Source organism: Narcine bancroftii, chromosome 1 (assembly GCF_036971445.1).
Source record: "Narcine bancroftii isolate sNarBan1 chromosome 1, sNarBan1.hap1, whole genome shotgun sequence".
Lineage (NCBI taxonomy): Eukaryota > Metazoa > Chordata > Chondrichthyes > Torpediniformes > Narcinidae > Narcine > Narcine bancroftii.
In genome coordinates this window covers 265,616,744-265,643,731 of record NC_091469.1, presented here as the reverse complement: position 1 = coordinate 265,643,731, position 26,988 = coordinate 265,616,744, and the positions used below count along the sequence as shown (strand labels likewise).

General features: G+C 38.3%; 1 protein-coding gene across 5 annotated transcripts in view; it reads right to left on the bottom strand.

The window, feature by feature from the left end:
* pde3b (phosphodiesterase 3B) overlaps nt 1-26,988 on the bottom strand; it is a 151,695-nt gene that overhangs the window by 65,601 nt on the left and 59,106 nt on the right. Inside the window, exon 1 of one of the 5 annotated variants that reach the window (XM_069897638.1) lies at nt 21,184-21,254. The exons of the other annotated variants lie outside the window; for them this stretch is intronic. Within the exon in view, the coding sequence (XP_069753739.1) occupies nt 21,184-21,204 (21 nt within the window). The 5' untranslated portion in view covers nt 21,205-21,254. Of the gene's footprint in view, nt 1-21,183; nt 21,255-26,988 lie in introns of those variants that run through there. 5 annotated transcript variants of the gene reach the window in all.

Genomic DNA, 26,988 nt, shown 5'->3' with positions numbered 1-26,988 from the left:
GTATTAGATTATTTTGAATCAAAGGCATCTTAGGTGATATACTTCCTTTCATTCCAATTTCATTGTTTACCTTATTAAAATGGCAATCAAATGTTTAAGCAATGATGCTTCCCCTCCCCCCCCCCCCACACAAGTTATTAACTTTGATTCCCATTTATATACAAATTCCTCTGCTAATTTCTCTATTTTATCCATCTCTATATTGACCCGTGCTGGTTTCCTAGATCCCTCAAAGAAGTGAGAAATTTCAGTTGAATAACTTGGTAAGAATTCTTAAAGTTAGGAAGCTGCAAACCTCCCAGATTGTATTCCATGTTAATCTTTTTATAGATATTCTTGACATTTTACCTTTCCAAAAGAAATTTTCGTATGTGTTTGTTTAGCTCTTTAAAAAAAAAACCTTCTGTGGAAGCAGTTTTTGTAAAGATTGAAAAAGATATTGTATCTGTAAAAATATTCATCTTGATACAATTTACTCTACTGACTAATGTTATTGTAAAGTGATCAATTTTATTAAATCTCTTCAATTTAATTTATATGTTTTTTAAATTATTATCTATTTGAATCCCTAAAATATTTTAATCACTTCTTTGGCCATTTAAATTGAGTATTTCTTCAACAGAGAATATAAACTCCTTGAGTAAGAGGCATAACTTTACTTTTACCTCAATTTATTTTATAACCTGAATTTTTTTCCAACATTGTTCCAAATTTAAATGCAATTTCAGTCAGGTATATCAAAACATCATCTGCAATAAACTGATTTTGTACTCTTCCTGACTAACCTTAAACCCCTAATTTCTAAATCACTCCTAATTAGCTCAGCCAGTGGCTCTATTGCTTAATAAAACAAGGCTGGAGATAAGGGACAACCTTGCTACTAGATCTCACCAAATAAAATGGATCAGACATTTATCCATTAGTTACTACTTTCACTTTGGATTTATTATACAATGCCTTGATTCAATTTATAAAAGTTTGTCCAAACCCAAATGTGTCTTATACTTTAAACAAAAAATCCCATTCCAGCCTATCAAATGCTTTCTTTGCATCAAAAGTCACTGCTCGCTCCCTGCTTCTCAGGTTTCTCTTCTTGTCTTCTCATAGTGTTGGGCTCCAGGTAAGGAAGCAGCAGCTTTTTATTTTTTTAGGAGACATATCTAGAAATGTTGTGCATGTGTTTAAAATGTATTTCAAATAACTTTTAATCGATCAGAACATGATTTAACCTAACTTTTTTTTTAAGTTTTCACAGGAGGATTAGGTTCCTTGTCCTTACCCTACAAAATTACATGACGCCCCCATAAATTGAATATTGAGGTATGAAACCAGGCTTCCAGACACAAACAGCTTAGTCCTATATTTAATATTGGTTTCAGAATGGAAAATCTGTCCCATTATTCAATACACTATTTTAGCAATCCAAAACACATACCCAACAGAGTAATACGGCAGTTAATATTTGTGTTTCATAGCTCTGGGGATGCACCTTCAAACCTGATTTCTGCTATTCCAGTCTGCTTACACATCCCACAACATTCTGGTAGATTAACAGACTTCTGTAGTTAGACGGCAAAAGGATCAAAGGAGCACTGAACAAGAATTAGTGACACAGCTACACAGGGCAAGCAGTGGCTGGGGAGAAATTGGAACTTACAAGATTATTCTGTTGAAAATTAGTCTCAAATGGCCTCCTATGTCATAAGGTAGGCAAGAGCAAAGGAGTTTCCATTTTGGTGTTGACCTACCTTTGTTAATCTGAACACGGATACAGACTTGATCAATTTGAGTTGCTCGTATGCAAATGATAAACCATACCATTGTCAAGAAAAAAGTTATCGAATGCCATCAGACCATGAGTTTTCTGTCCACTGTGATTGAAAGGCATAGTATAAACAGATAATTCCAATTTGCTTTCATTTAATATGCAACGTTTGAAAAATGACAACTCAAACATCAGAATAAAAGATATTCTTATGTTGACTTGCATATTCTGAATATTTCAGACACATCAGAATAGGAAAGAAAATGAGCGATGGTACAAGTGAGGGAGGATGCCGGCAGAGGAGCTCAGGGAGTGTTAGTGATACAATGTCAGTGAGAACTACATTAGCAAGGAAAAGGCAAGGTACCAGAATGGTGAAGAAAAGGACCAAGGGAGTGAAGATCTGATAGGCAAGAGTGGGGAAAAACAATGCCAATGCTGGTGGTTGTTGAGCAGTGCTTCGATGGACGATATTTTGTGGTTGTCGTTGGTTGTCGGGGAAGTGGTGCTGTCAATTCACTTAACTAAGATAAAGTCTGACGAAACAAAAAACAATTTTTTTCAATAGTTTGCTGTACATATTAAATTGTTACTTGCAGAGAAGTAAAAATATTGCTCTTTTATTGAGTTGATCATTCAAAACATTTTCAGTTTCTCATTTCATTCCTGATTTATTGCATCCATTTGGCCTATTTTAGAGTGCATTCCACTACAACTTGAATGACATTGAAAGCTACTTTCTACGTCCAGTGTAAAACACAAATAGACAGTATTTTCCTCCTCTTTTCCAAGCAGACGTAGACATTTTGTAACTTGAAGATTATTTTCCTGGACTGGTGCCTTCACTTGGGGGAAGAACCTCTGTCTAATAACAAAAATGTGCTTGCAGGAATCACAAAAATGCCACAGCTGAGAAAGGTCAACACTACTACGTCAAAGATGAACTTTCTCCCACAAAGGCATACTTCAAACCGGAATGTCCCAATCTCACATGCACTACTACATGCTAGAAAAAGAGATGTTACTATAGCAATGAAAAATTCTGCTTTGCAAATTGGAAATGAAAGAAGCTCAAGTTCCATGCACAGGTTTTTCAATATACAGTGCAGATATACAAATGACTTCTTTGAAAGGATAAATAATTGATGTGGCTGACGCAAAACGATACAAGTCATTCATTTTCTAATATCCAGACAGGATCAGAACTAATCATGGTTTTTTTTTGTCATTGCTTTTCGATAATTCTGTACTGATGTTTAGAACTTTAATGTGCCATACATATGCCAGCCAAAAATGAACAAGGTTATTCCCACTTCATGGCTCTTGCATGGTTCACAGTCCCACAGATTATGGCTTTTCAGCACAAAAGCAGACACAAAAAATGATGTAGGCACCTTCTGGCACAGTTCCAATTCTTATCAGTCATCGAGTGAAACCTTAACTGCCCTCTTTTCTCCAACAAATTATATAAAATTTTTGCACCCAATCCGTCTACTCCAATGAAAGTCCTCTCTACTAAAGGACATTGGTCATTCCTGTTTACTCAATCTAAGCTGCTCATGATTTTACATGATCTCCCCTCAGCCTTTGGTTAAAAGTAAACAACTCCAATTTAAGCCCCTTTCACATTGGCAACCCACTAAATTGGGGTGTGAACGACCCATTTTGAAATACTTGTTAGACTCTCCTCAGATCTAAACATCTGCAGCCCCAGAAAAATCCTCTGCACTATTTTCCTACTTTATACTTATCAGTGTACAAGGTTCCACTGGTCCCCCAACTCACATTAGACAAAACAAATACGACCTCCCTGTATAATGACATCTTTGGCTTAAAGTATCCTTCTGCTTTCTTAACTACGCCCACCTGGCATGTCACTTTCAACAATGTGTGGTACAGTAGCACACTCAAGTATTCCTCTACAACTGTTAGAATCCAACCAAATATCCTATAATTTCTTTGCCCTCCCCAAATGCACTCACATTTTTATGAGCAGAACTCCATTTGCCACCTGTGTCACTTCTCCAATCAAATAGCATCTTCGCTCAGCCTTTGACTTCCCTTCTTTTATTCACCATACTATTTTTGATCTCATCGGCAAACTTCTTTCTGTACCTCATTAACAGAGATCACAAAGTGGTCCTACAAGAAACCCTGCAAAATCATTCCAGTCACCAAAGTATCCTTTTCCATCATTAAACTAATTTTTAAAACAAATGTACCGCCTTCTCTTCATTCAAATAACTTTTACTTCCATAAACAATCTGCCCCATGAACTTCAAACACCTCGATAAAATTCAAACAGAATAAAATTGAGTGATTAATTCTCAACATCTTTATACAATAAATAGAAGCAAGAATACAACATGCAGTCTCTTTCACCTATTCTGCCATTCAATTAGCCACAAACTGATCTTGTAGTGGATGGAAAATTAACATGATGGGTCCTTGGAAATTCAGGGTTACTTTTGCAGACTAAACAGAAGTGCTCTACAAAGTGGTCACTCGATCTGCATTCGATTTCTCTAATGTAGTATAGAGCATAGCGTGAACATTAATGCAACAAGATAAATTGGTAGAAATGAAAGGACAGTCTGGGTCTCTAGAGAAGGGAAAGAGTAAGAAAGGGCAAAGTGCTGCATCTCACTTAGTTCCATGGTTCCATAACTATGAAAAGGGAAGTAATTGGTAGAAATGGAACAGCAAATCACAAAGTTGTGTCTTTAGTATTATTGAACTGTTGAATAAAGACAGAAAGATACAATGGTGGAATATCATTGCAGGTGACCAAAATCACAGAACACGATCTGCTCAATGTGGAGGCATGTGAGGTGTAAGGGGCTAATAAGGGAAATCTCACTTTCATCCTGGCGAGAAAAGGGGAGAGATGCAGCTGTGACCTGTTGATGAGGCAGAGGGAAACCCATGGCTAAAAAGGTTCCTGTTTAACCTGAGGGCAAGAAAGTTTAAGGGACATGCACATGAAATATTTTACACTACTGTAGTGGGTGCCTGGAATGGGCTGCCAGGAGATGCATTAATAGCATTTAAGAGGCTTTTCAACAGTCATGAGTAAAGGGGATGGAATGATACCTATCAAGTGCAAGCAGCACATTTTCAGTTTGATTTGAACATCTTGTTTGGCACAGACACATGGGTCAAAGGGCCTGTTCCTGTGCTGTACTGTTCTATGTTAATATTCTTTGCTTGACCATGAAAAAAAGGCAAACCTTTTTTCTAACACTCATTTGTCATTTTACGTGTAAAAGGCCAACATATTATCCCCAACCTAAAAGTAGACCCACTTCAAAAATTCAAGATGATCATGTCATTAAATTTCTTTCTTCTATAAAATCTCCTTATCTGCACTTATTTTATCCAACCAATAACTTTCATAATGGATGAATGCACTGTGTGCATTCCCTTATGTATGATGCAACTGTTGAACTACTCAAACTATGCAAGGATTGATGGCTAGGTTATTTTGAATAGTCAAGCTTGCTCAAGGCAGACTCCAACATGGTCAGGTGGCTTGTAACTACAACAGTAAAGCATGGTCGCCACAACACACCATCGTCAGATGCTCACATAAGGAGATAAAAATTCAAATCCTGATCTCAGTTGACACTTACACTTTAGTTCGTAATGATGGAGTGGGCAAGATACACAAAGCAGTTAATACTAGGCATAACTGAAGCGTGCCACCTGGTAAGCTGTCAATAAGAACTTCTGCTTACAACAGAACACTTTACTCCATACAATTTGTTCTTCTCCTTTTCCATTCTGAGGATGAAAAAAGGTTATGGTGGAGATTATTAAGAATTACAAAATTAATTACCTGTACAAGGTTCCACCTATTCAGATTCTGCCATTTTTTTGTGTACATTTTCAAGCCTAATACACACTGCAAAAACACACCCATTGTATTGTAATTCTGTGATCAAAATTTCGTGAACCTTGAAATCCACAGAGCAAAACTGCAGTTTATGCCAACACCACAATGGACTTATTCAATGCAATTTTCCATTTTACCTTTAGTGTTAATTTTTATGCTGATCAAGTGAAACAATTCCCAAGCACTTCTACTGAAGTCTGCCACATTAAATGGGAAGTTTTCCTCAAATAAAAAATAAATCAAAATCTCCACTGTTAAAAATATCAAGGAACAAGTATTTTTCTTTCTGTGAACAGATTACCTCAAAGCCTCATCTCATCATAAAAGGTAACATTTGGAGGATCAAACCTTACTAATTATAATTTTATAACAGCTGGTTGACATTTGCAAATATTTTCATTGCCAATATGGAACATTGGAAATGAATACTCAAATGAAATGGTCCTCAAATTGCTCTGTTTACCTTTGGTGTCTCCTGTTCTGACAGTGCTGCAGTTTTAAAATATTGCTTGTTATTTATATTGCCTATTGGCTTTTCCCTTTATTCCACCAATTTGTGTCTTGCTTCTTCCAATTTTTTTTTTTTTTTAAAAAGCTCCATCATCACTAGTTTCCTTTCAAATGTCATGACTCTCACTAGTTCCACATCTCCCTACTTCTCTCTTCTCTAAGGTACTCCAAGACCCACCTCTTTAACCAAATCTTTATCTGCTCATTTAAAGCTGAAAGCTAATATTTTATTTCATTAAATTCTCTCAAAACTCAGCAGATTGAAATAAATTTGTTGGAATAAAAATGAAATATGTTACTACTTAACCTTAAAATTAACCAGAAGCTTAAGGTATGACTGTGGCTCAGTGGAAGCCTTCTTAGAACTTTGACATTTCAAAACAAGGGAATTTTATTTAGAAGATGAGAGGGTAAAACAATCAGAATCAAAAATTGTGGCAATATGAAGCAGGTAAGACAACATCGATGAAGAGTGAGAGAGCATTTCAGGATGATGGTCTTTCAATGCTCGCTTCCTGTTCCCACCTGGTTCACAGAATGCTTCTTCCTGAAATATTCACTTCATAAACTCTGATTATCCATTCCTCGTAGCTGGTTAACTTTTGCTTTATTTTCCAATAACATTATGTCTTCTCAACAGTCCCCTGAATTATTTTTGTTATTGAACTTTGGGACATTCACTTGAAAATTAACTATTTTCTTCTCCACAAATCTAGTTACAACAATTATATCTATTTAAATAAGCAAAAATTATTCTGTGCCTTTCTTTAATTTCACTTCCCTGAATACTCAAGTACACTATCAACAATCTTCACATATCCTGCTCATGCTAATTCAAACACTGCATCCAATTGTTCTGCCTTATGTGGTAAAAGCATGAATTTTTCCATTTAACCAAACACTGGAAATTATTGTTGGGGCAATGATACTACTTTTCTTAATACCAGCTTGCACCAACATTGATCCATTAGTGATGGGCAATGAAGCAACTTCACAAGGCAGTAGATCGGAGTCAAAGGGCATCTGGCCTGGATCTGAGCAAGAAATGATCTGGGGTCACGGTCTTGGATCGAGACCTTTATTAGAGAATCTCCTGAGAGGAGTCAAAGAGATGGAAGGACAGTCTTGGCAAGGACAAACAGTGATTAGTGGTGTAATACCTCATACCACCACAATTAGTAGTGATTATGCTTTTCATGTACTTAGATGGCAAACATGAGCTGGAGAGGAATTCCTGTGGACACCTAAACATGAGGATCATCTGCCACAGTCTGATCCTCAAAATCAAAAGCTTTTGGAAATTCAAAAAAATGGTGAACACAACTCCCTGTATTTCTCTTGGGGTTGACATGGTGAAGATCCTACTCAGTGCTTCTCTAAATAGAGCTTAATGACCAGAAGTAGGCCCTCAAGTCTGTTCTACCACTTGAAAACACTGTCACTCATGCACTTTGCTGTCCTTTCATCTTAACCAGAATCCTCGATTTCCTTAAATAATAATGTTTCACATTTCAACAAGATCATAACTAAGTCCCTTCATCAAGGTTATTCAATGGAAAGAATTCAAGTCCCTAAAATTGGCAAATCTCTGCTGACTCTCCATTATGTTAACCAGCAAGTTGTACAGTATAGGAACAAGTCCTCTCAGCCCACCTCATCCATGCTGACTATGAGACCAATTTACACTGATATAATTTGTCTGTATTCAACACTGCAATCCATGTACCAGTCCAATTATTTTCTAAACATTGTTTTTGCATCTGTTTTCATCACCTTCTCTGGCAGCTCTTCGCAGGTAAACATCACCCTCTGTGCAAAAAAAAACTTACAATCAGATCTCATTTAAGTTTCTCCCATTTCACCTTAAAACTATGCCCTCAAGTTCAAGCTATCAGATGTATTCCCTCGTCATTTTAATAAATCTCAATAAAGAGATTCCTCCAGCATTATGCATTAGAGTGAAATTAAACCAAATCTACCCAAATCTAACTGCAGGCCTCCATTCCAGGAAACATCCTGGTGACTTTCTTCTGCATTCCTTCTAATGCTACCAAACCCTTCCTGTTGTGTGGCAAATCAGACATGAACACAATTTTCAATTTAGCCAAAAATGTGTATTGCTTAATATGACGTCCCAACTCGCATGCAATGACATGTCCAATGACTGCAAGCATACCAAATAGTTTCTTTGATACTCGATCCACATACATACGTCACCACTTGGAGGGTTGGAGATTTTCACACCAAGGTCTCTCTCCAAATCAACACTCTTTCTGTCCCTGCCATTTAATCTATATGTCATACCGAATTTGACTTTGCCTGGATTAAATTCCACCCGACATCACTTTCCCAAACGTTTCATCTAATTTATGATGTTGTAATTTAGACCAACCATTCTCAAGCTTTTTTCAGCTCTCCCCACCTCACCACAACACCCACCCCCCCTTACCGGGATCTGCTCAAAGTTTATAGGTCCCCTTCCCTGTGAAGCAATCCAATTTTGGTTTCTTCTGCACTTCTACCACAACCATAAAAACTTTTAAAAATATTTATGTTACATGAGGTGAGATGAAAACAAGGCTTTTATCTGCCATGGGGCTCCTGTTGAGAATGGCTGCTTTAAACTACCTTCTATAACTCCAATTTTTGGGTCATCTGCAAACTGAAATCAAATCACATTTTCCACACAATTCACTTCTTGTCTTACAACCCGATTTTAGCACTGATCCTTGCAGTACATTATGAGAGAACTCCAGTCAGAAAAATACTCATCCATGACTACTTTTACCACCTATCATTATGGCAATTTCAGATCCAGTTTGCCAGCACACCTTGGATGCCTTGTGCCTTATTAAAAAAACACTGCAGAAACTCAGCAGGTCAAAATGTACTTTTTAAAAATCACCAAGATAGATACATAACCCTTCAGCAAGGTATATAAAGTACATTGTTTGACCTGCTGAATTTCACCAGCTGTGTTTTCACTTCAATCACAATGTCTGCAAGCTTTCATGTTTTATTATACCATGTATCTTAGTCCATTCATTGGACCAGGCTATCATGCAAGACCTTGCCAAGTGTTTTGTGCAAGTTCACATAAACCACCTCTACCACTCCACCTTCATTGACTTGCTTAATTACCTCCTCAAAAAAACTCAGATTTACAAGACTGCACAAAGCCAAGTTGACTCCTCCTAATCAGTCCCTGCCTTTCTCAGTGATCATAAATTCTGTCCCTCAGAACCTTACCAAAAGCTTTATTGATGCAGGGTTCACTCTTAATTCCAGCCTTATACCTTTGGCTCTTTTTAAGCAAGGAGACATAACATATTCTCCAGTTTCCTGGCACCAAAATCATGCTGAACAAAAGATGCAAAAACATCCATCATCAATCTTCTCCAAGCTGTGATGCAACCAATCAATATACTTTCCACAATGCTCCTGTGGAAGTTTGAAAGAGTCTTCGACATGTCAAATCTCCTTTGACTACTTGGAAAGTAGAGGTGCCACTGTTTCTTCACAGTTACTTTGATATGTTGGCTACAAGAGAAATCTTGCAAAATATAGATTCCCAGGAACCTGAAAGTTCTAATCTTCTCCACCACCATCCCATCAATGCAAATACGGGCTGTGATCTCTTGACCTCTCCTTCCTTAAATCAACAACTCCTTGATTTTGGTGGCATTGAGAGCAAGATTGTTGTCCTTGCACCACCCCACCAGATTTTCAATCTCTGTTCTGTGTTCTGCTATTCAGCCACCAATGGTAGTGTCACTATCAAATCTGCAGATTGAATTAGAGCCAAACTTGGCTACACAGACACGTGTACAGCAAGTAGAGTAAGAGACTAAAGCCCTTTTTTCCACTGGCACCCTGTCCCAAGAATTAACTGGGAATTTACTGGGACAGGGTCTAGTGGAAAAGGAACATTGTCAGAATGCTGGCATCAAATGACGTCATTTCACACCAGGAATTAACCACCTCTACCCCTACTCATATCCCTGGCATTTGCTGATGCCGGCATACTGATAAAACTAGTGGAAAAAGGGCAGCAGAATCACCCATTTCCAGTTGAAGGATGAGCACTCAGATCCCTGGGAATGAGTTGTGTTCAGTGGGAAAGCAATTAGTGCCCCAGTTAAGGGTGGCCCAGTGGAATAGGCATAAAGAGCTTCCTTTCCCGGGACACTGCACAGCCAATTAACTGGGATTCCAGTGGAAAAGGGATGTAAGTATATTGCCTTGGAGGACCCTTGTGCTGATGGTCACCATGGACAAGGTAATGTTGCTGATTCACAATGATTAGGGTTAGCCAATGAGGAAGTCGGGGATCCAGTTGCAGAGGGATGAATAGAGTCCCATATTCAACAGTTTGGTCGAAAGATTCGTTGGCATGATGGTATTGAACACAGAGCTGTTGCACATTAACAAAAAACTGATCTAGGTGTACCCATGGTCTAGGTGATCTAACACAGAGTGGCAGGTCAATGAGATAGCATCTGTTGTGATGACAAGTAAAATGAAGTGATCTCAGTTCCCCTGAAAATCAGAGTTGATTCGCTCCATAACCAATCTCTCAAAACACTTCATTCATCATGGATGTCAGTGCCAGTCACTGAGACAACTCCTAGAGTACTGGAATAATGGATGCCCTTTTGAATAAGGTGGAGACCTTCAATTGTCACAGCAAGAGGTTGATAATATCCTTGAAAACTCCAGCCAATTCATTCAAACAGGTTTTAAGGACCCAGCCAGGTACACAGTTTAGACCAGATGCTTTTTGAAGATTCACACCCATTCAACTGGGGATATAGAGCAGCTGGGGCTGTGAGACTTCTTGGTTGGTTTCCCTTTGAAATGAGCTTGTCAGGAAGAGATTTATCACACTTAATGATGTTGCCTTGTTTCACCTTATAGGATGCAATGGTGCCCAGCCGCTGCCACAGCTGTCAGGTGTTTATATGGGACTCCAGTTGCAGTAGAAGTTTCATGATTGATCTAGTTTGGGTGACTTGGATGCTGGAGGTCAGGTTCATCAATGGAAGAAATAGGTGGCTGTGCGGCAGAGGTTATGGATGAGCAGAAGGCAGTGGCATCGGAAGTAGTGGTGGGATCCATGGACACTCAATGACTCTCCTTGCTTCTCTTTATTTCTTGGTATCAGAGATATTCAAGTACCAAATAAGGTAGGAAACTTTGAGCCAGAGCTGAACTATCTTAAAATGCAGTGGGTTTAAGGTAATAGGGTTTTAAATAGTTTAAAGAAGATCCACCCATTTTCTTTTTAATTTCAGAGTGTAGGTAAATCTAGAATGCACTGTGTAAGAGGCATTGACTCTTTCAAATTTGAGACCATGGCATTAACAATCCCCTCCACTCCTCCAACTAGATCCCTGACTTCCTGACCTATGGTTTGCAAACAGTGATCAATGCTGACTTCACCTCCTCCCTGATAATCCTGAACACGTGCCCTGCCAAGTTGCATACTCAGCCTTCACTATACTCCCTATAAACTCAAGACTGTGCGACTGACACTGCTCTAACTCAGTCTCTGTCATAGGTCGGTTCTCAAACAAAAAAAATAACAGATTAAGGATGAGGGAGATAATCTAGTGATCTCATGTTAAAGTCTTAATCTCAATGATAACAAAATGAAGGAGCTGTTAATTGATTTCATGAAACAGAGAGGTGCATAACTCTGTATCAACAGTACTGAGATGGAGGGGCAATCTGCAACTTCTTCTGTGCTTATAACCAACAACCTGGCCAACCTAACTGCATTGATGTTATTATCAAATATGTGCTCCAGAGATTTGACTTTCACAAAAGCTTGAGGAAACTCAGAATGTCCAAGGTCCCTTATGAACTTTTACAGGTACACCATAAAAAGTATTCTGTCCAGTTTCACCACATCTTAGTACAGAAACTGCTCAAGATTTTAAAAAGCTGTAGAGAATGGCAAACACAGCCCATTTCACCATCATAACAAAATACCACTCTCAATTTGATCCACACCCCTCACTGGAGAGCTGTTAAAATATTGAAGGACTCGTCCTACTCTGATCATATTCTCTTTTCGTCTGCTTCCATTATGTTCATAGAGGAACAGTGTCATTGAAATCCACTAAAAAATTATAGGAAGTATCTGGATGCTGACAGTCCTGTCCCTCTTTGAATGGAGGGCACAACTTTTTCTTATTTTCACTATAATTCTTACATTCTGTAAACTAATACAAACAATTATCAAGTCAAAGTTGGGTACACTTCAAACTTGCTAGGTGGATGTAAACAAGTTATCAATTGGGCATCAGATAAAATGCTCAATTTGAAGAATATCAATTTTCAAAATTGTTTGTCCCACACAGGGTTTTTATAAATGGCTTTCCTTGTATTTTTTGACAGAAAATGCAGTAATTCACAGCTGAGATTATTTTAACCAAATCAACTACAATTACAACAGCTCTTTCAAATGTAACACAGCAAAATTAATAGCTAATTCTTGTTCCTTTTTATTCTTGTACCAAACCTCAAATACTTTGTATCAATATCACTGTTCCTGTCTCAATAACGATGTTAGTTGCTCCGAGATGGAGATTAAAATAATCTATGCACTTTTTACACTGGATTCAAATAGTGCATTCTGAAGAACTTAAAGAATGAAATCAAGCAAACATACGCATTTCTCATTGTTACACAACAAAGACAATTGCATTATTTTTTGTAAGCACACAAATTTTCAGTTATTCTTTGTGCTTCATTAAGTCCAAAAGCACTTAAATCAGGTCACTAAAATACTTCCTACCTCAAAAATCTGTGGGGGGGGGGGGGGAATCCATTTTCCATTGGGAAAACTAAAATCAAGTCCCCTTTGGGCTGTCGAGCCTCTGACTGAGGTTTCAGAAGAGCTAAAAGTGTACATCCTTATACTAAATCTGACTTGCCTGCAAAATTCAGATTTCTATTTTATTTTGTTACTAATCAAAAGCATAGACATTCTATTTTACTCATCTTTATACTGGATTTAATTCTCACATTAAAATAACTGTGCTCTTGACAAGCTGCCAATCTTTAATAAATGATGATATTTTATGGTTAAAATCAGATTGTAACATCCAAGCAATGAAAGAGTCCCAACTCATCTCCTCCCGAGTCTTATCCCATGCCTCCATTAATTCTTTTCCCTTTCCTACAATAGCATGGTTGAACAGTTTAACTGGTTATTCCATCCTGTGATAAGGTATTACAAATGGAATTATCAATCAGTCAGGTTACGACCATGTCTCACTTGTGACAACCTAAACCTCAATAGTGCTTTTGAGGCAATCTATTTCTGATACATTATTGAGTAACGTTCTTTAATGGAAAAAGACTTTGGTCTATCATTGGCTTTTTTCAGTTTAATTTTTTTTGTTGTTCCTGATTAAACTACCTGTACTTCAGTTATATCCCCTTTCCTTGGAGCATCTTTCACTATCCAGAATGTTTCTGCACCTTGCCTCTTTAAATTTATCAATATTAATTAGGGTAATAATTTAAACAGACAAAAGTTTGAAATGTAGATTTATTCCTTCATTTGTGCAAAGTCTACAAGCCTACTGCCTCTATTCTAATGTGTTAACCTGGTTGCTTGATATGGTTTCAAATGAACCAACTCAAAAGCATTAATATTTTCCTTTATGACAATTTGAGCGAGAGTGAGGAAAGTGAGGAAAAGAGGCAAGGGAGGGGATGATGCAAAATAAGGAAAAGTGGTACTGGCAGATGACAAAGCCTATGTCAAGCATCACGAGGTTTGGGGCAACTCCTTGGCAATACGATTGGGAGAAAACATGCTGCTTTCCAATGTTGCTGTTCTGCACAGATCTACATCTGAGAAAGTGAAATGTATTCAGTATACAAGCTAAGCAGTAATCTTAATCAAGCTCTTTATTCATGATTACCAATCTGGTGTCATAGACATTCAAAGATCCATGTGAAGATGAAATTGAAGATCATAGTAATTCAAAGAGGTTACAGATAGGAAGACTCAAATCTAGTGGGAGATGACAGTAGATAAAGTATTGCAAATACATTAACACTTAAACAGAATTTTCCTTTGGATCATTCAGAAACATTGGCATCCTGTCATTTATCAAGAATAGCTTTAAAATGCAATGCTTTTAAGAAAAAAAATCCACATTTCTTACTTTAAGTGCATAACGAGCTCAGAGTTGTATTTTTAATAATTTGCTCAATATTTAACAAATATTGCTCAATGTAAATAATACAGCAGCAATACAACTGTGGTAACAATTGATCCAATTGTATTACAGTACAAATTCAAACTTGTTGTCTTTCTTGCACTGCACTCTCAATGCTGCACACAAGCACATATTTGTACTTCGATGTCAACTGAAAAGATTTACTGATAATGAGAAATATTCAAATTTCTCAACATCAGAATATATTCTTATTACAAAAATTTCTGCAAAGAGCCATATTTCTTGCAGCATTACTGCCACCTTGTGGTAGAGATTTGAATTAAACAAATCCCCCAAATTCACGCTACAAACTTACACTGGAAACCGACAAAGATCAGACTGACCAAAATGTGTGCTGAGTGGGAAAAAATGTCTGCATTGTACAATGCACATGACAAACTCAGTCATCATTGTTATTAAATTGCCAAGTGACATGTGATATACCAATATGGTGCTCACTATGGATTGCATCCATAGCTCAGAAAAAAATTGTGCTAAAAACTTGCTCAGAATTTTGTCTCAAATTTTTTAATATATTAGTTTCTAAACAACAACTGCCTTTTTCATGAAAATTTGATTACAATTGTATTGGCATCTCAAATCAATATACTTGTGCACAATGAATTCCATCGACAGAGTTTTTTTTTCCAGATTGTTCAAAACCTAAAAACGCCCAGAATGATTACATATTACTTTTCAAAACTAAGACAAGGATGTTATCCTATTTTCTCTGGTTTGAATTCCCATTATGACACAAACAGGAACTGATGCAATTCCTGCTACCAAATCAATTGTGGGATTAGAACAGCCTATCCAGAACTTAACCTAAGACAATCAAATTAGTCCTTTCCAAATCCCTGGACTAAAGTTATGCTTTTTTTTAAAACTGAAAAACAAGCATTAAAACAATGTAACCATTGGTTTCTCACATATGTGCACCAGCTTTGCCTTCAAACAGTCAGTTGAAATTGGTCATCAGTTTGTCTACTCACCAAAAATCCAAACTCAAAAAACCCCAAAATTTTTAACTAAGAACTTTATCGTGAATATGCAAGCTGAACAACTTCTCAGGGTACATACATCCCCAAGCACCTCATTGTTCCAACAGAAAAGGCATTTCTCTTCAGTTTCCAGTCTTCATTGTGAAGGAAAAATCCAACATCTAATTATTTCAGGTGTGGTTAAGCAAAACATAAACAACTTATTGAACAAAAAAAAGATGGATTTGTGTAGGTATGCACATCTGAACAACAATCAAGAATAACATCTCAAGTTTGTAAGATACCCATGATTACATACCCGTTTCCATGGAATGGTATTTCCAAAATACCCATTTCCATGGAATTAGAAGCTTGAAATATTGTCTTGATGCAATATAACACTTGGATTTTGTGTTCTGAAAATTATCCAAATACAAATCAGAATTCAAGACAAAAATCTTTAATCAAGTACATATGAAAGAAAGAGAATGAGAGGAAGAGAAAGAATCATACCAACATATGCTTCCTTTATGTGTTTATATCATTGCAGTACTCACAATGTCCTTCCCTCATTACCGTTTTACATCCATTCAGCACAATTTTTAGTGGAAAAACTGTTTTTAACCTCCTTTATCACCTTCACCCTATCCCCAACTTTATTGTCCATTACCACTCAGACAAGCACAACAGAAAAAATGTTGACCTTACTTTAAATATTTGTGTTTTGCTGTGTCCACCAACAAAGCTTCACTCATCAAGTCATTTCCTACTCTTGAAATGTTTTATCTTTCGGAAAAAAAATTTAGTTCAAAGCCGCAAAATGCTTGCATTCACCCTAATTAAGTTGTGCCATCTCTTAGCAACAGCAATTCTGTCAAACCATTCCATAGCTCTTCCTGACATTCCCAACTTTTCCATATCCATCCCATTTCCTTTTGAAAACTATCTTCTCTGCTGTTTTTGATATAAATTACAGATCAAGTTTATTGTCACATTATACTTGGAGTGAGAATGGCTTACTTTGCAGTTTTAGTTCAGTAAGTCAACCATCATGCATAGAACAGTACAAAGTTGAAGAGTAAGAGGAGATCATAGTATGTAGTGGTGCAAGTGAAAGATCAATTATTACAGAGCAAGATCAGCAGGAGATCATGATTGATACTCAATCAGGAGCCTGATAGCTTCAGAGAAGAAGCTGTCTTGGAATCTGTTAGTGCATGATTTCACACTTGAACCTCCTGCCTGACAGAAGGGGGAAGACAGCATGGCCAGTGTGTCGGCATCCTTTTCTTGCCAATGGAAGATGTAGATATCTGCTCTCTCTTCAGCACCATTGATGTGGACAGGTAAGTGGGCTCTGACCTCCCTCAAGAAGCGCTCAATTTCCTTCTATCCTCTCATCACTATTTCATATTCCACATATGACTGCGGTGTTGTCAGTGAACTTAAGAGTTGGAGTGGTAATTGGCTCTGTAGTCATGTGAAAAAGGAGTATAGTTGGGGTCAATTACACAGCCTTGTAACGTGCCAGCATAGAGTATGAATCACACAGGTGTTGCATCCCAGAACCTGATCTGCAGTCCTGGTGAAGGGTTCCAGCCTGTGACATTGACTTTTTTTTCCTCCCACTGTTAAACCATCTTCTGGAGGAACTCAAGAGTATTAATTGCAAGGATGAAGTGGTTGACTAAGTCAAAAGCTACAGGGAAGGATATTGCATCACTGCCAAAAAGGCAGCATATTAATTACAACTGTTTTTGATTATGATCGAAATGGAAACTTGAGAATGATATGTTAGATGCACAGGGTTGTGCCTTCATGCAATTTGGAAATAAGCTACGAGAACAATGTGATAAAGCCAATAAATGAAAAGAACATTCAAAAGAAACTTGAATAAAAGAAACACATTTTGCAGTGGAAATCACAGAAGTTACAAGAGTTACACAAGTTAAAATCTATCAACATACTAGTGGAATGATCAAAAGCTGGTTGCAACTAAGGCAAGGGAATGGTTTGGGTTGGCATACATGAGAGGCAACAAGGTATGAGCAATCATTACTGCTTGCATATGCTGTGAGCATTAGAATCAATCATAGCTATCCCACAAGATCGAGAATGATGGACTTTGTTTCATTTCCACAGAGCAAAGATGCCTGTGTGTATTTGTTTAAAGTGTACTTAATCTTGCACTCCAAGCAGCACATGATATTTTACAAATCAACCTATTCCAATGGCTTGAAACAATGACGGTTGGAGATGATGGATTTCTTGCAGCCTTCATTCGCCTTCACAGCTGTTGAGTTCGAAGTAACTTAGTCTGCCTGTTCCACTGTTGAGGTCTTGGTTGGATTGTTCTTTGTTGGAGACCTCACTCCGACCTTAACCGCTATGGGTGGCCCTACCAGAAGCATAGCTCCAGATGGCATTGCTCTTGGGATCTCAGGATCCATTCGAATGAATAAGGGTGGGAAGAGCAATTTCAGAAAACTAGTCAAAATTAAATTCATCTTAGCTCTCCAGCATAATTCAGGTATCAGAGACAATACTTGAACCATACTGGAGAGCAAAGATAAATTTCATGGACAATTATGAAAAAAGGATAAGGTCCAATTGAGTCCAGCCAGAATTACTCAGTTTTGATAAGATAAACTCAAGTTGCACCTCTTGCATATGAATGGGCAAAGATGAGAATCATAATAAGGAGAAATAACTAATATGAGTTTATGCCGGTTTTCTATTACAACAAGAACATAGTAAAATATAATCAGCAAGAGGTTTCCTTGGCTTTGTTTGACTTCAAGCCAAACAGTTCATTAAATCTGGAGTCACTGAACTAACTGACCATTCCAGAAGTGTCAAAGTAAAACATGAGGGGATTCTGAAGTGTTGACAGTCAGTCATCACATCAATGACTGAGACCCAGTAATTAACACTGAATATTGGCTATGAATATCAAAATTAAAAGAAACTGAGTGGAGACAGAAAATTAGGCAGTCTTGCTCATGTTCTTTCAATATTCAATTGTAGGAGAGATGTCAGAAGGTTGTAAAGTTTCAACTGTTCAAACCCAATTTACTTAAGATAAGCTAGAAAACCACAGGACTCACACTAATGACTAGAAGCTTGTGTAGAACATGGGCAGTATAAAATTCACTTCAGAACACACATTTTAATATCAAACAGCCCATACATATCTATTGCAGACAAATCCAACTTGACAGACTTGATTTATTCAATAAAAGCAAAGTTCAAGAAAGTCGTCATGTTTATTTTATGCATATAGACACTCAAAGGAATTATTTTTGAGGAGTAGTATCTGGCAAAACTGGAACCAAATTTACAAATTGGGCTGTGGATGCAAGATCTGCTGAGGAACATGAATTGAACAGTAATAGCAAAACATTGTTTATTACACAGAAAGGAAGTCTCCGTGGCTAACATTCTGCAGGAATCAACATTAAAACATTTTGATATATAATGACAGGCTCCCATGAATCTGCTCCTCCAAACTGCTGACAACCAACTTCCTTTCATCCTAGTTGCTGTTAATTGTTTCTGGCATAATTTCAAAATTTGCAGAAAACACAGTTTGGCACTTCAGTGAGACAAGGAGAATAATCATACACTTCAGACGGTAACAGTAAAAAAGATACATGCTATTTGAAATTTAACAGAGGCAAGTTTTAAGGGAAATATTACCTTTTTTCACAATAACAGTGTTAAGAAACAAAATAAACTGAATGATGCAATTCCAGAAAGGACTCAAGATCAAAAAATCCTGAAAGTTTACATAAAGACGACAAAAATATTTGATGTTTGCAAACAAGCTAATGAAGGTATTAAATCGTCAGTTTAATCCTAACCTTTACAAATAGAATCATTAAGGACAAAACAACTTGTGTCAAAACTCAATAAAATCCTTGATTACATTTTGTTTATATCATTCACTAACTCACGAGGTGCAGAAGGGACAACCTGGAATAACACCAGCAATTAATGATTTCAATTATCCTAGGAGATGGGAGAAACTACAATGTTGTCTATGGAACTGGCAAAGTCAATGGGAGATTTAATAGGCATTCATAATTTAAGTGACCTTTGATAAATTAGAGAAATGGTTCACAAAAAGGACAGGTCACAGAAGATTCCTTTTTTTTTAAAATGTAAGAAGGGGAATCATCTTGAAAACAGCATTGAGTCCATTAGCCCCTTGAGTCCATATCGACTTGCAGGAATTCAATCGCAACCTCAAGTTTTGCTTCACTCATTTCCACATGGCCCTTAATTTTTCACTCTCGCACATACCGATCAATTCTCCCTCTCTCACAAACCCCACCAATTCTCCTTTTAGTTAATTTTATAATAAACCTGTACTCAGAAGTAATTTACAGGAACCCAGTAACTTACAGCATAGCACGAGCAGCAGAGACATTGTGCAAACTTTGCACTGAAACCACTTACGGTTCAATCCACTTGAAGACTATGATGTTAAGTGTCAGCACCAACTGCAACACCAGTGGACAACCCTATTTATCTATTAATAAGTACTCGTTTTTACTCTCCTACATAAGATTTCCTGAAACACATTGCATTGGAGAGAGTAAAAACAGATCCATTTCTTGGAGATGTCAGAATAATAGCAAATTAAGGTGCAGTTTGATAAGAAGGCACAGGTTGACATCTGGTAGTTTGTATAAAGCAGAGAATGGTTAATACAGGCAAATGAGACAGCTTGAAACTAACAGTACACTACCTCAAAAATGCATTTGAATTTATTCATGAAGTCAAAGCATCCATTAACAATGAGGACAACATGTGAAACCATAGAACCACATCACACAGTCATCCTTAGGCCCACCTAGTCAGTGGTAAATTATTCTGATCGATTATCAATCTGCACAATTGCCTTCCATACCCCTCCTATCCATATACCTCTTCAATCTTCTCTAAAATGTTGAAACTAAACCTGCATTCACCACCTCTGAATAAAGTTCCCCTGAATATTCCCTTTAAACATTTCATCTTTCACCAACATCCTCTTGATCATGTTCACCCAACTTTCATAGAAAGTCTGCTTGCATTTACCTGATCTATAACCCTCAATTTTGCATATCAAATCAAATCTACATTTATCCTCAGATGCTCCAGAGAATAAAGTACTCTCCTATTCAATCTGATCCTAATTTTCTTTACACTGTTTTATTGATACTTTACTTATAGGTAAGTGGCCAAAATTGCACATAATTCTCCAAATTTGGACTCACCAAATAATTTTTAAAATATTTAATACCTCAACTTGTCTGTATTAAATTCCATCTGCCATTTTGTACCCCTTTTTCCACCTGGTCCAGATATTGCTGCAAGTTTTGAAAGCCTCCCTCACTGTTCACTATACCTGCAAATATGCTGACCCAATTTATCATCCAGATCATTGATACAGTTGACAAAAACAACAACTGAACTAGCTCCTATCCTGGAAGAATATCAGTAGTCACGGGTTAGTCAGAGAGGCAATCCTCTACTGTCAATCTCTGGCTAATCCTACAAAGCCAATGCCTAACCCAATTTACAAACTCATCCTGGATGTCAAGCCACTGAAGCTTTTTGACCAACTTCCTATGTAGACCCTTGGCAAAGGCCTTGCTAAACTCCTGTTTTTCCTTCATCATCTTCTCGAAAAAATCTATAGGATTGGTTAGATATGTCCAACCATAAACAAAGCCATGTTGATCGGCCCTTGTCAATGCCAGTGGTTCTATAAACTGTCTCTTCAAATACCTTACAACAACTTACCACTGCTGATAGTAGGCTCATCAGCCTTTCTTAAACAACGGAACATCATTAGCTTTCCTCCTATCCTCAGCCACCTCATCTATGGTTTATGGTTAACAGAAAGAAAGAACAGGAAGGAGTTAGTGATCATCAATATGCTGCCCCAGAGTAAATAATTGGCAACAAATCATAGAAGCTGTTAATACATCTATATTATATTCTTAAATTTCACATTTAATATAAAGTTTTAACCCAAATATTTTACTTGCTATTCCCACAGTATTTCAACATTTGAAAGTTGAAGTAACAAATCATGCAGACAAAACTCACAAAAGACACCAAACAATATTTTTTTTTTCACATTTTTCTTTGAGCATCTTTTTTTGCCCTCGTGCAGGTTCAGACCCTTTAAGCAAATTAGTGTTTGCTAAATGTGGCTGTAAAAGCCCATACACAAAAACATTCTCCTGAAATGTAACTGAAAGCCATCATCTTGAAGTGGCGTCCCCACAAATATATTAAAGGGTTGCTTTTCCTTTTCAAGAGAAGAAGTTTAGACCTATTTGCATTAACTTAATACTAGCTCTGGAACAGCCAGAGAGTATTGTCGTTTTCAGTCCCGGAGCTATCCTGCATCACTAATGAATGAACAATTATTTTGAGGTTTTTCTGAACAAGACCAAATTTGGCATCAATAAAGAAAAAATGTATGCGCTCTGTACAATTTGCTGTACATTTGTTCAAAGGACTACTTTTCTTCAAAGCCAAGTTTATGATTTTGTGCAAGAATGAGAAACACTTTTTTTGCTCTTTACAATAAATTTGCCCTTAGTAGCTGAACACACAAACATCATCTCCAGCATGAATTTACGTCAGCAGTTGCCTAGTAACAACAGCCTTTGGTGTAAAACTGTTTCTGCAGCAGTTCCTGCAGCTGACAAACAGGAGGTTAGGCCAACTACTCCTCAGAACAAAAAAAACACAAAGTACTAGAAATCATAAGTGACTTAGAACTCCAGACAAAAAACTATTGAACGTTATATTTAATTCTCAGCTCTATTAGATCTTTGGTTTCAATTTTAAAAACTTACTATTCAATTACACTTCATAGCATTCTTGAAGTAAAATGTCTCATGAATTTCAATGTTCATTTATTACTCAATATTAACATTGCTTGCAAATACAACTTTCGCAATTCCAAGATACATTGCACAGAAATGGATACCTCAATACAAAATTCAAGTCACCAGACAAAAAAAATTGCATCGAGAAGTTTTATTGTCTCAGTACGTTCCAAAGTGTTTTTACAACCAATAAAGATATTTATTTCCAAGTTCAAGACACTCAAATACAAGTTCCACTCCAGAAAACCCAATTGTCAATTTCCACATTCGAGTGATATGTAAACAGCATTGATATATCACAGAAGAAAAATTGTCTTACTGATTTTGAAAAAAGAATACATTTCAACAACAAAAAAAAACTGTAATTATCAAGCAAATATCTCAAAGACTTAAAACATTCCAGACCAGGCAAAATTTCTTGCCATGAATGCTGTACCTCAAGGACATGGAAATGTAGAAGATTGCACATTGCTTTTTAGGCTTTATGTTCGGCTGACAATTCAGTTAATAACTGTTTCAAATCTTTCTCAAAATGTGGCATTAATAATGTAAATTTACTGTTTAAAATTTACTCGTTTTATTTTGCACAACTGATCAAAGCAACAGAAACATCATCAACTTCAGATTTCAGATTTATTGTCAGAGTACATACATGACATCACATACAACCCTAAGATTCCTTATTCCTGCAGGTGCGGAAGAATTACCCCTAATTGGTTGAGCAAAAAAATAAACTACATGGTGAAAACATGTTAACAAATAAAGAACAGATAATGAATATCAACAAACAAACTGTGCAATTCAGAGAGAACAAAGAAAATTAATAAATGGCACAAGAGGCCTTAAATGAGTCTCTGATTGAGTTTGTTGTTGAGTAGTCTGATGGTAGAGGGATAGCAGCTGTGGCACCTATACCTCTTTCCTGATAGCAGCAGCAAAAACAGAGCATGTGCTGGGTGGTATGGGTCTTTGATGATTGCTGCTGACCTCCAACAGCAGTGATCCCTATAGATGTACTCAATAGTGGGGAGGGTTTAGACTGTAATGTCCTGGGCTCTGTCTACTACCTCTTGGAGGGCTTTATGGTCAGAGTATTGAAGTTCCCATACCAGACTGTGATGCAGCATGTCAGCAAACCTTCCACCAAACCTCCACAAACTCCTCTGATGTGCTTTCTTCATGATGCCATTGGTGTGATGGGTCTAGGAAAGATCTTCCAAGATAGTGACTCCCAAGAACTTAAATTTACTACCCCTCTTCACCTAAGATCCCCCAATGATCACTCGATTGTATACCTCTGGCTTTCCTTTCCTGAAGTCAACAATTAGCTCTTTATATTTGGAAACATTGAGTGCAAGGTTATTGTTGGTGCCCTATTAAATCAAGTTTTCAATCTCCATCCCATATGCCGTCTCATCCCCTTCCTTTATATAATCCACTACTGTAGTATTGCTGGCAAATTTGTAGATGGTGTTATTGTTGTACTGAGCTACAATCGTAGGTGTAAAGTAATTAGAGCAGGGGGCTAAGAACACAGCCCGGTGGTGCTCCAGAACTGATGGTGGAAAAATTTTTACCAGTCTTCACTGATTGTGGTTTGGAGGTGAGGAAAGCCATGATCCAATTACACACTTTCCACTTACAACCTCCGTTCATCTTGGTTTAGAAAAATCAGTTAAGATTGTTAAAGAGTTACCCAGGATACTTTGTATAATTGGCAAAATGCCTAATTTAATTTATATTATTTTTTAGAAAAATTCTCAGCAGATAACATGAGATGTCTATTTCTTAATACTGTATGTATTTGCACACAGAACTCAAAACGGTCAACCAGTTTACCTACCTCGGCTGCACCATTTCATCTGATGCAAGGATCGACAAAGAGATAGACAACAGACTCACCATGGCAAATAGCGCCTTTGGAAGACTACACAAAAGAGTCTGGAAAAACAACCACCTGAAGAAACACACAAAGATCAGCGTGTAAAGAGCCGTTGTCATACCCACGCTCCTGTTTGGCTCCGAATCATGGGTCCTCAACCGGCATCACCTACGGCCCCAAGAACGCTTCCATCAGCGCTGTCTCCGCTCCATCCTCAACATTCATTGGAATTACTTCATCACCAACATCAAAGTACTTGAGCTGGCAGAGTCCGCAAGCATCGAATCCACGCTGCTGAAGACCCAAGTGCGCTGGGTAGGTCACGTCTCCAGAATGGAGGTCCATCGCCTTCCCAAGATCGTGTTCTATGGTGAGCTCTCCACTGGCCACCGAGACAGAGGTGCACCAAAGAAGAGGTACAAGGACTGCTTAAAGAAATCTCTTGGTGCCTGCCCCATTGACCACCACCAGTGGGCTGATCTCGCCTCCAACCGTGCATCTTGGCGCCTCACAGTTCAGCGGGCTGCAACCTCCTTTGAAGAAGACCGCAGAGCCCACCTCACTGACAAAAGACAAAGGAGGAAAAACCCAACACCCAACCCCAAGCCATCAATTTTCCCTTGCAACCACTACAACTGTGCCTGCCTGTTCCGCATCGGACTTGTCAGCCACAAACGAGCCTGCAGCTGACGTGGATATACCCCTCCATAAATCTTCGTCCGCGAAGCCAAGCCAAAGAAGAGAAAGTAAGCTGTGGTAAATCAGTGCCATTACATAAATAATGTGGGTTCAGATACATGACATACATAAAACCAAGTAATTGCATCCTTTTCATTGAATATTACACAAAGGAGTCAAATTCCACCCTTTCCCCACCAAGACATGCATACTTTATAAAAATGAAAGGCTAACAGTCTCATTTTAATATAGTTTTGGTTACATTCAGATTAGGACATTTCTTTTGAATACAAAACATAATACAATGTTCTTGCAACTCTCAAAAGAGTACTCACGTTCAAATGATTTTTTTTTAAATCACAGATTCAACCTATAAATCATAATTAGTCATTTCAAAGTCACAGTATTAGGTGAAAATTATTCTATCATTTTACTCATGATGACATCAATGAGATTGCTATATATACCTGAGCTCATAACTAAACCTCCACTTAATTTATTCTTGCCCATCTCAATTTTTGTTGCCATCACTTGTTCCAAATGCAACTGAATCCCAGCCATGAAGCAAGCAGTGCAGTTTTTTTTTTTTTTTTTTTCTTTGGCTTGGCTTCGTGGACGAAGATTTATGGAGGGGGTAAAAAAGTCCACGTCAGCTGCAGGCTCGTTTGTGGCTGACCAGTCCGATGCGGGACAGGCAGACACGATTGCAGCGGTTGCAAGGGAAAATTGGTTGGTTGGGGTTGGGTGTTGGGTTTTTCCTCCTTTGCCTTTTGTCAGTGAGGTGGGCTCTGCGGTCTTCTTCAAAGGAGGCTGCTGCCCGCCAAACTGTGAGGCGCCAAGATGCACGGTTTGAGGCGTTATCAGCCCACTGGCGGTGGTCAATGTGGCAGGCACCAAGAGATTTCTTTAGGCAGTCCTTGTACCTTTTCTTTGGTGCACCTCTGTCACGGTGGCCAGTGGAGAGCTCGCCATATAATACGATCTTGGGAAGGCGATGGTCCTCCATTCTGGAGACGTGACCCATCCAGCGCAGCTGGATCTTCAGCAGCGTGGATTCGATGCTGTCGACCTCTGCCATCTCGAGTACCTCGACGTTAGGGGTGTGAGCGCTCCAATGGATGTTGAGGATGGAGCGGAGACAGCGCTGGTGGAAGCGTTCTAGGAGCCGTAGGTGGTGCCGGTAGAGGACCCATGATTCGGAGCCGAACAGGAGTGTGGGTATGACAACGGCTCTGTATACGCTTATCTTTGTGAGGTTTTTCAGTTGGTTGTTTTTCCAGACTCTTTTGTGTAGTCTTCCAAAGGCGCTATTTGCCTTGGCGAGTCTGTTGTCTATCTCATTGTCGATCCTTGCATCTGATGAAATGGTGCAGCCGAGATAGGTAAACTGGTTGACCGTTTTGAGTTTTGTGTGCCCGATGGAGATGTGGGGGGGCTGGTAGTCATGGTGGGGAGCTGGCTGATGGAGGACCTCAGTTTTCTTCAGGCTGACTTCCAGGCCAAACATTTTGGCAGTTTCCGCAAAGCAGGACGTCAAGCGCTGAAGAGCTGGCTCTGAATGGGCAACTAAAGCGGCATCATCTGCAAAGAGTAGTTCACGGACAAGTTTCTCTTGTGTCTTGGTGTGAGCTTGCAGGCGCCTCAGATTGAAGAGACTGCCATCCGTGCGGTACCGGATGTAAACAGCGTCTTCATTGTTGGGGTCTTTCATGGCTTGGTTCAGCATCATGCTGAAGAAGATTGAAAAGAGGGTTGGTGCGAGAACACAGCCTTGCTTCACGCCATTGTTAATGGAGAAGGGTTCAGAGAGCTCATTGCTGTATCTGACCCGACCTTGTTGGTTTTCGTGCAGTTGGATAATTATGTTGAGGAACTTTGGGGGACATCCGATGCGCTCTAGTATTTGCCAAAGCCCTTTCCTGCTCACGGTGTCGAAGGCTTTGGTGAGGTCAACAAAGGTGATGTAGAGTCCTTTGTTTTGTTCTCTACACTTTTCTTGGAGCTGTCTGAGGGCAAAGACCATGTCAGTGGTTCCTCTGTTAGCGCGAAAGCCGCACTGTGATTCTGGGAGAATATTCTCAGCGACACTAGGTATTATTCTATTTAGTAGAATCCTAGCGAAGATTTTGCCTGCAATGGAGA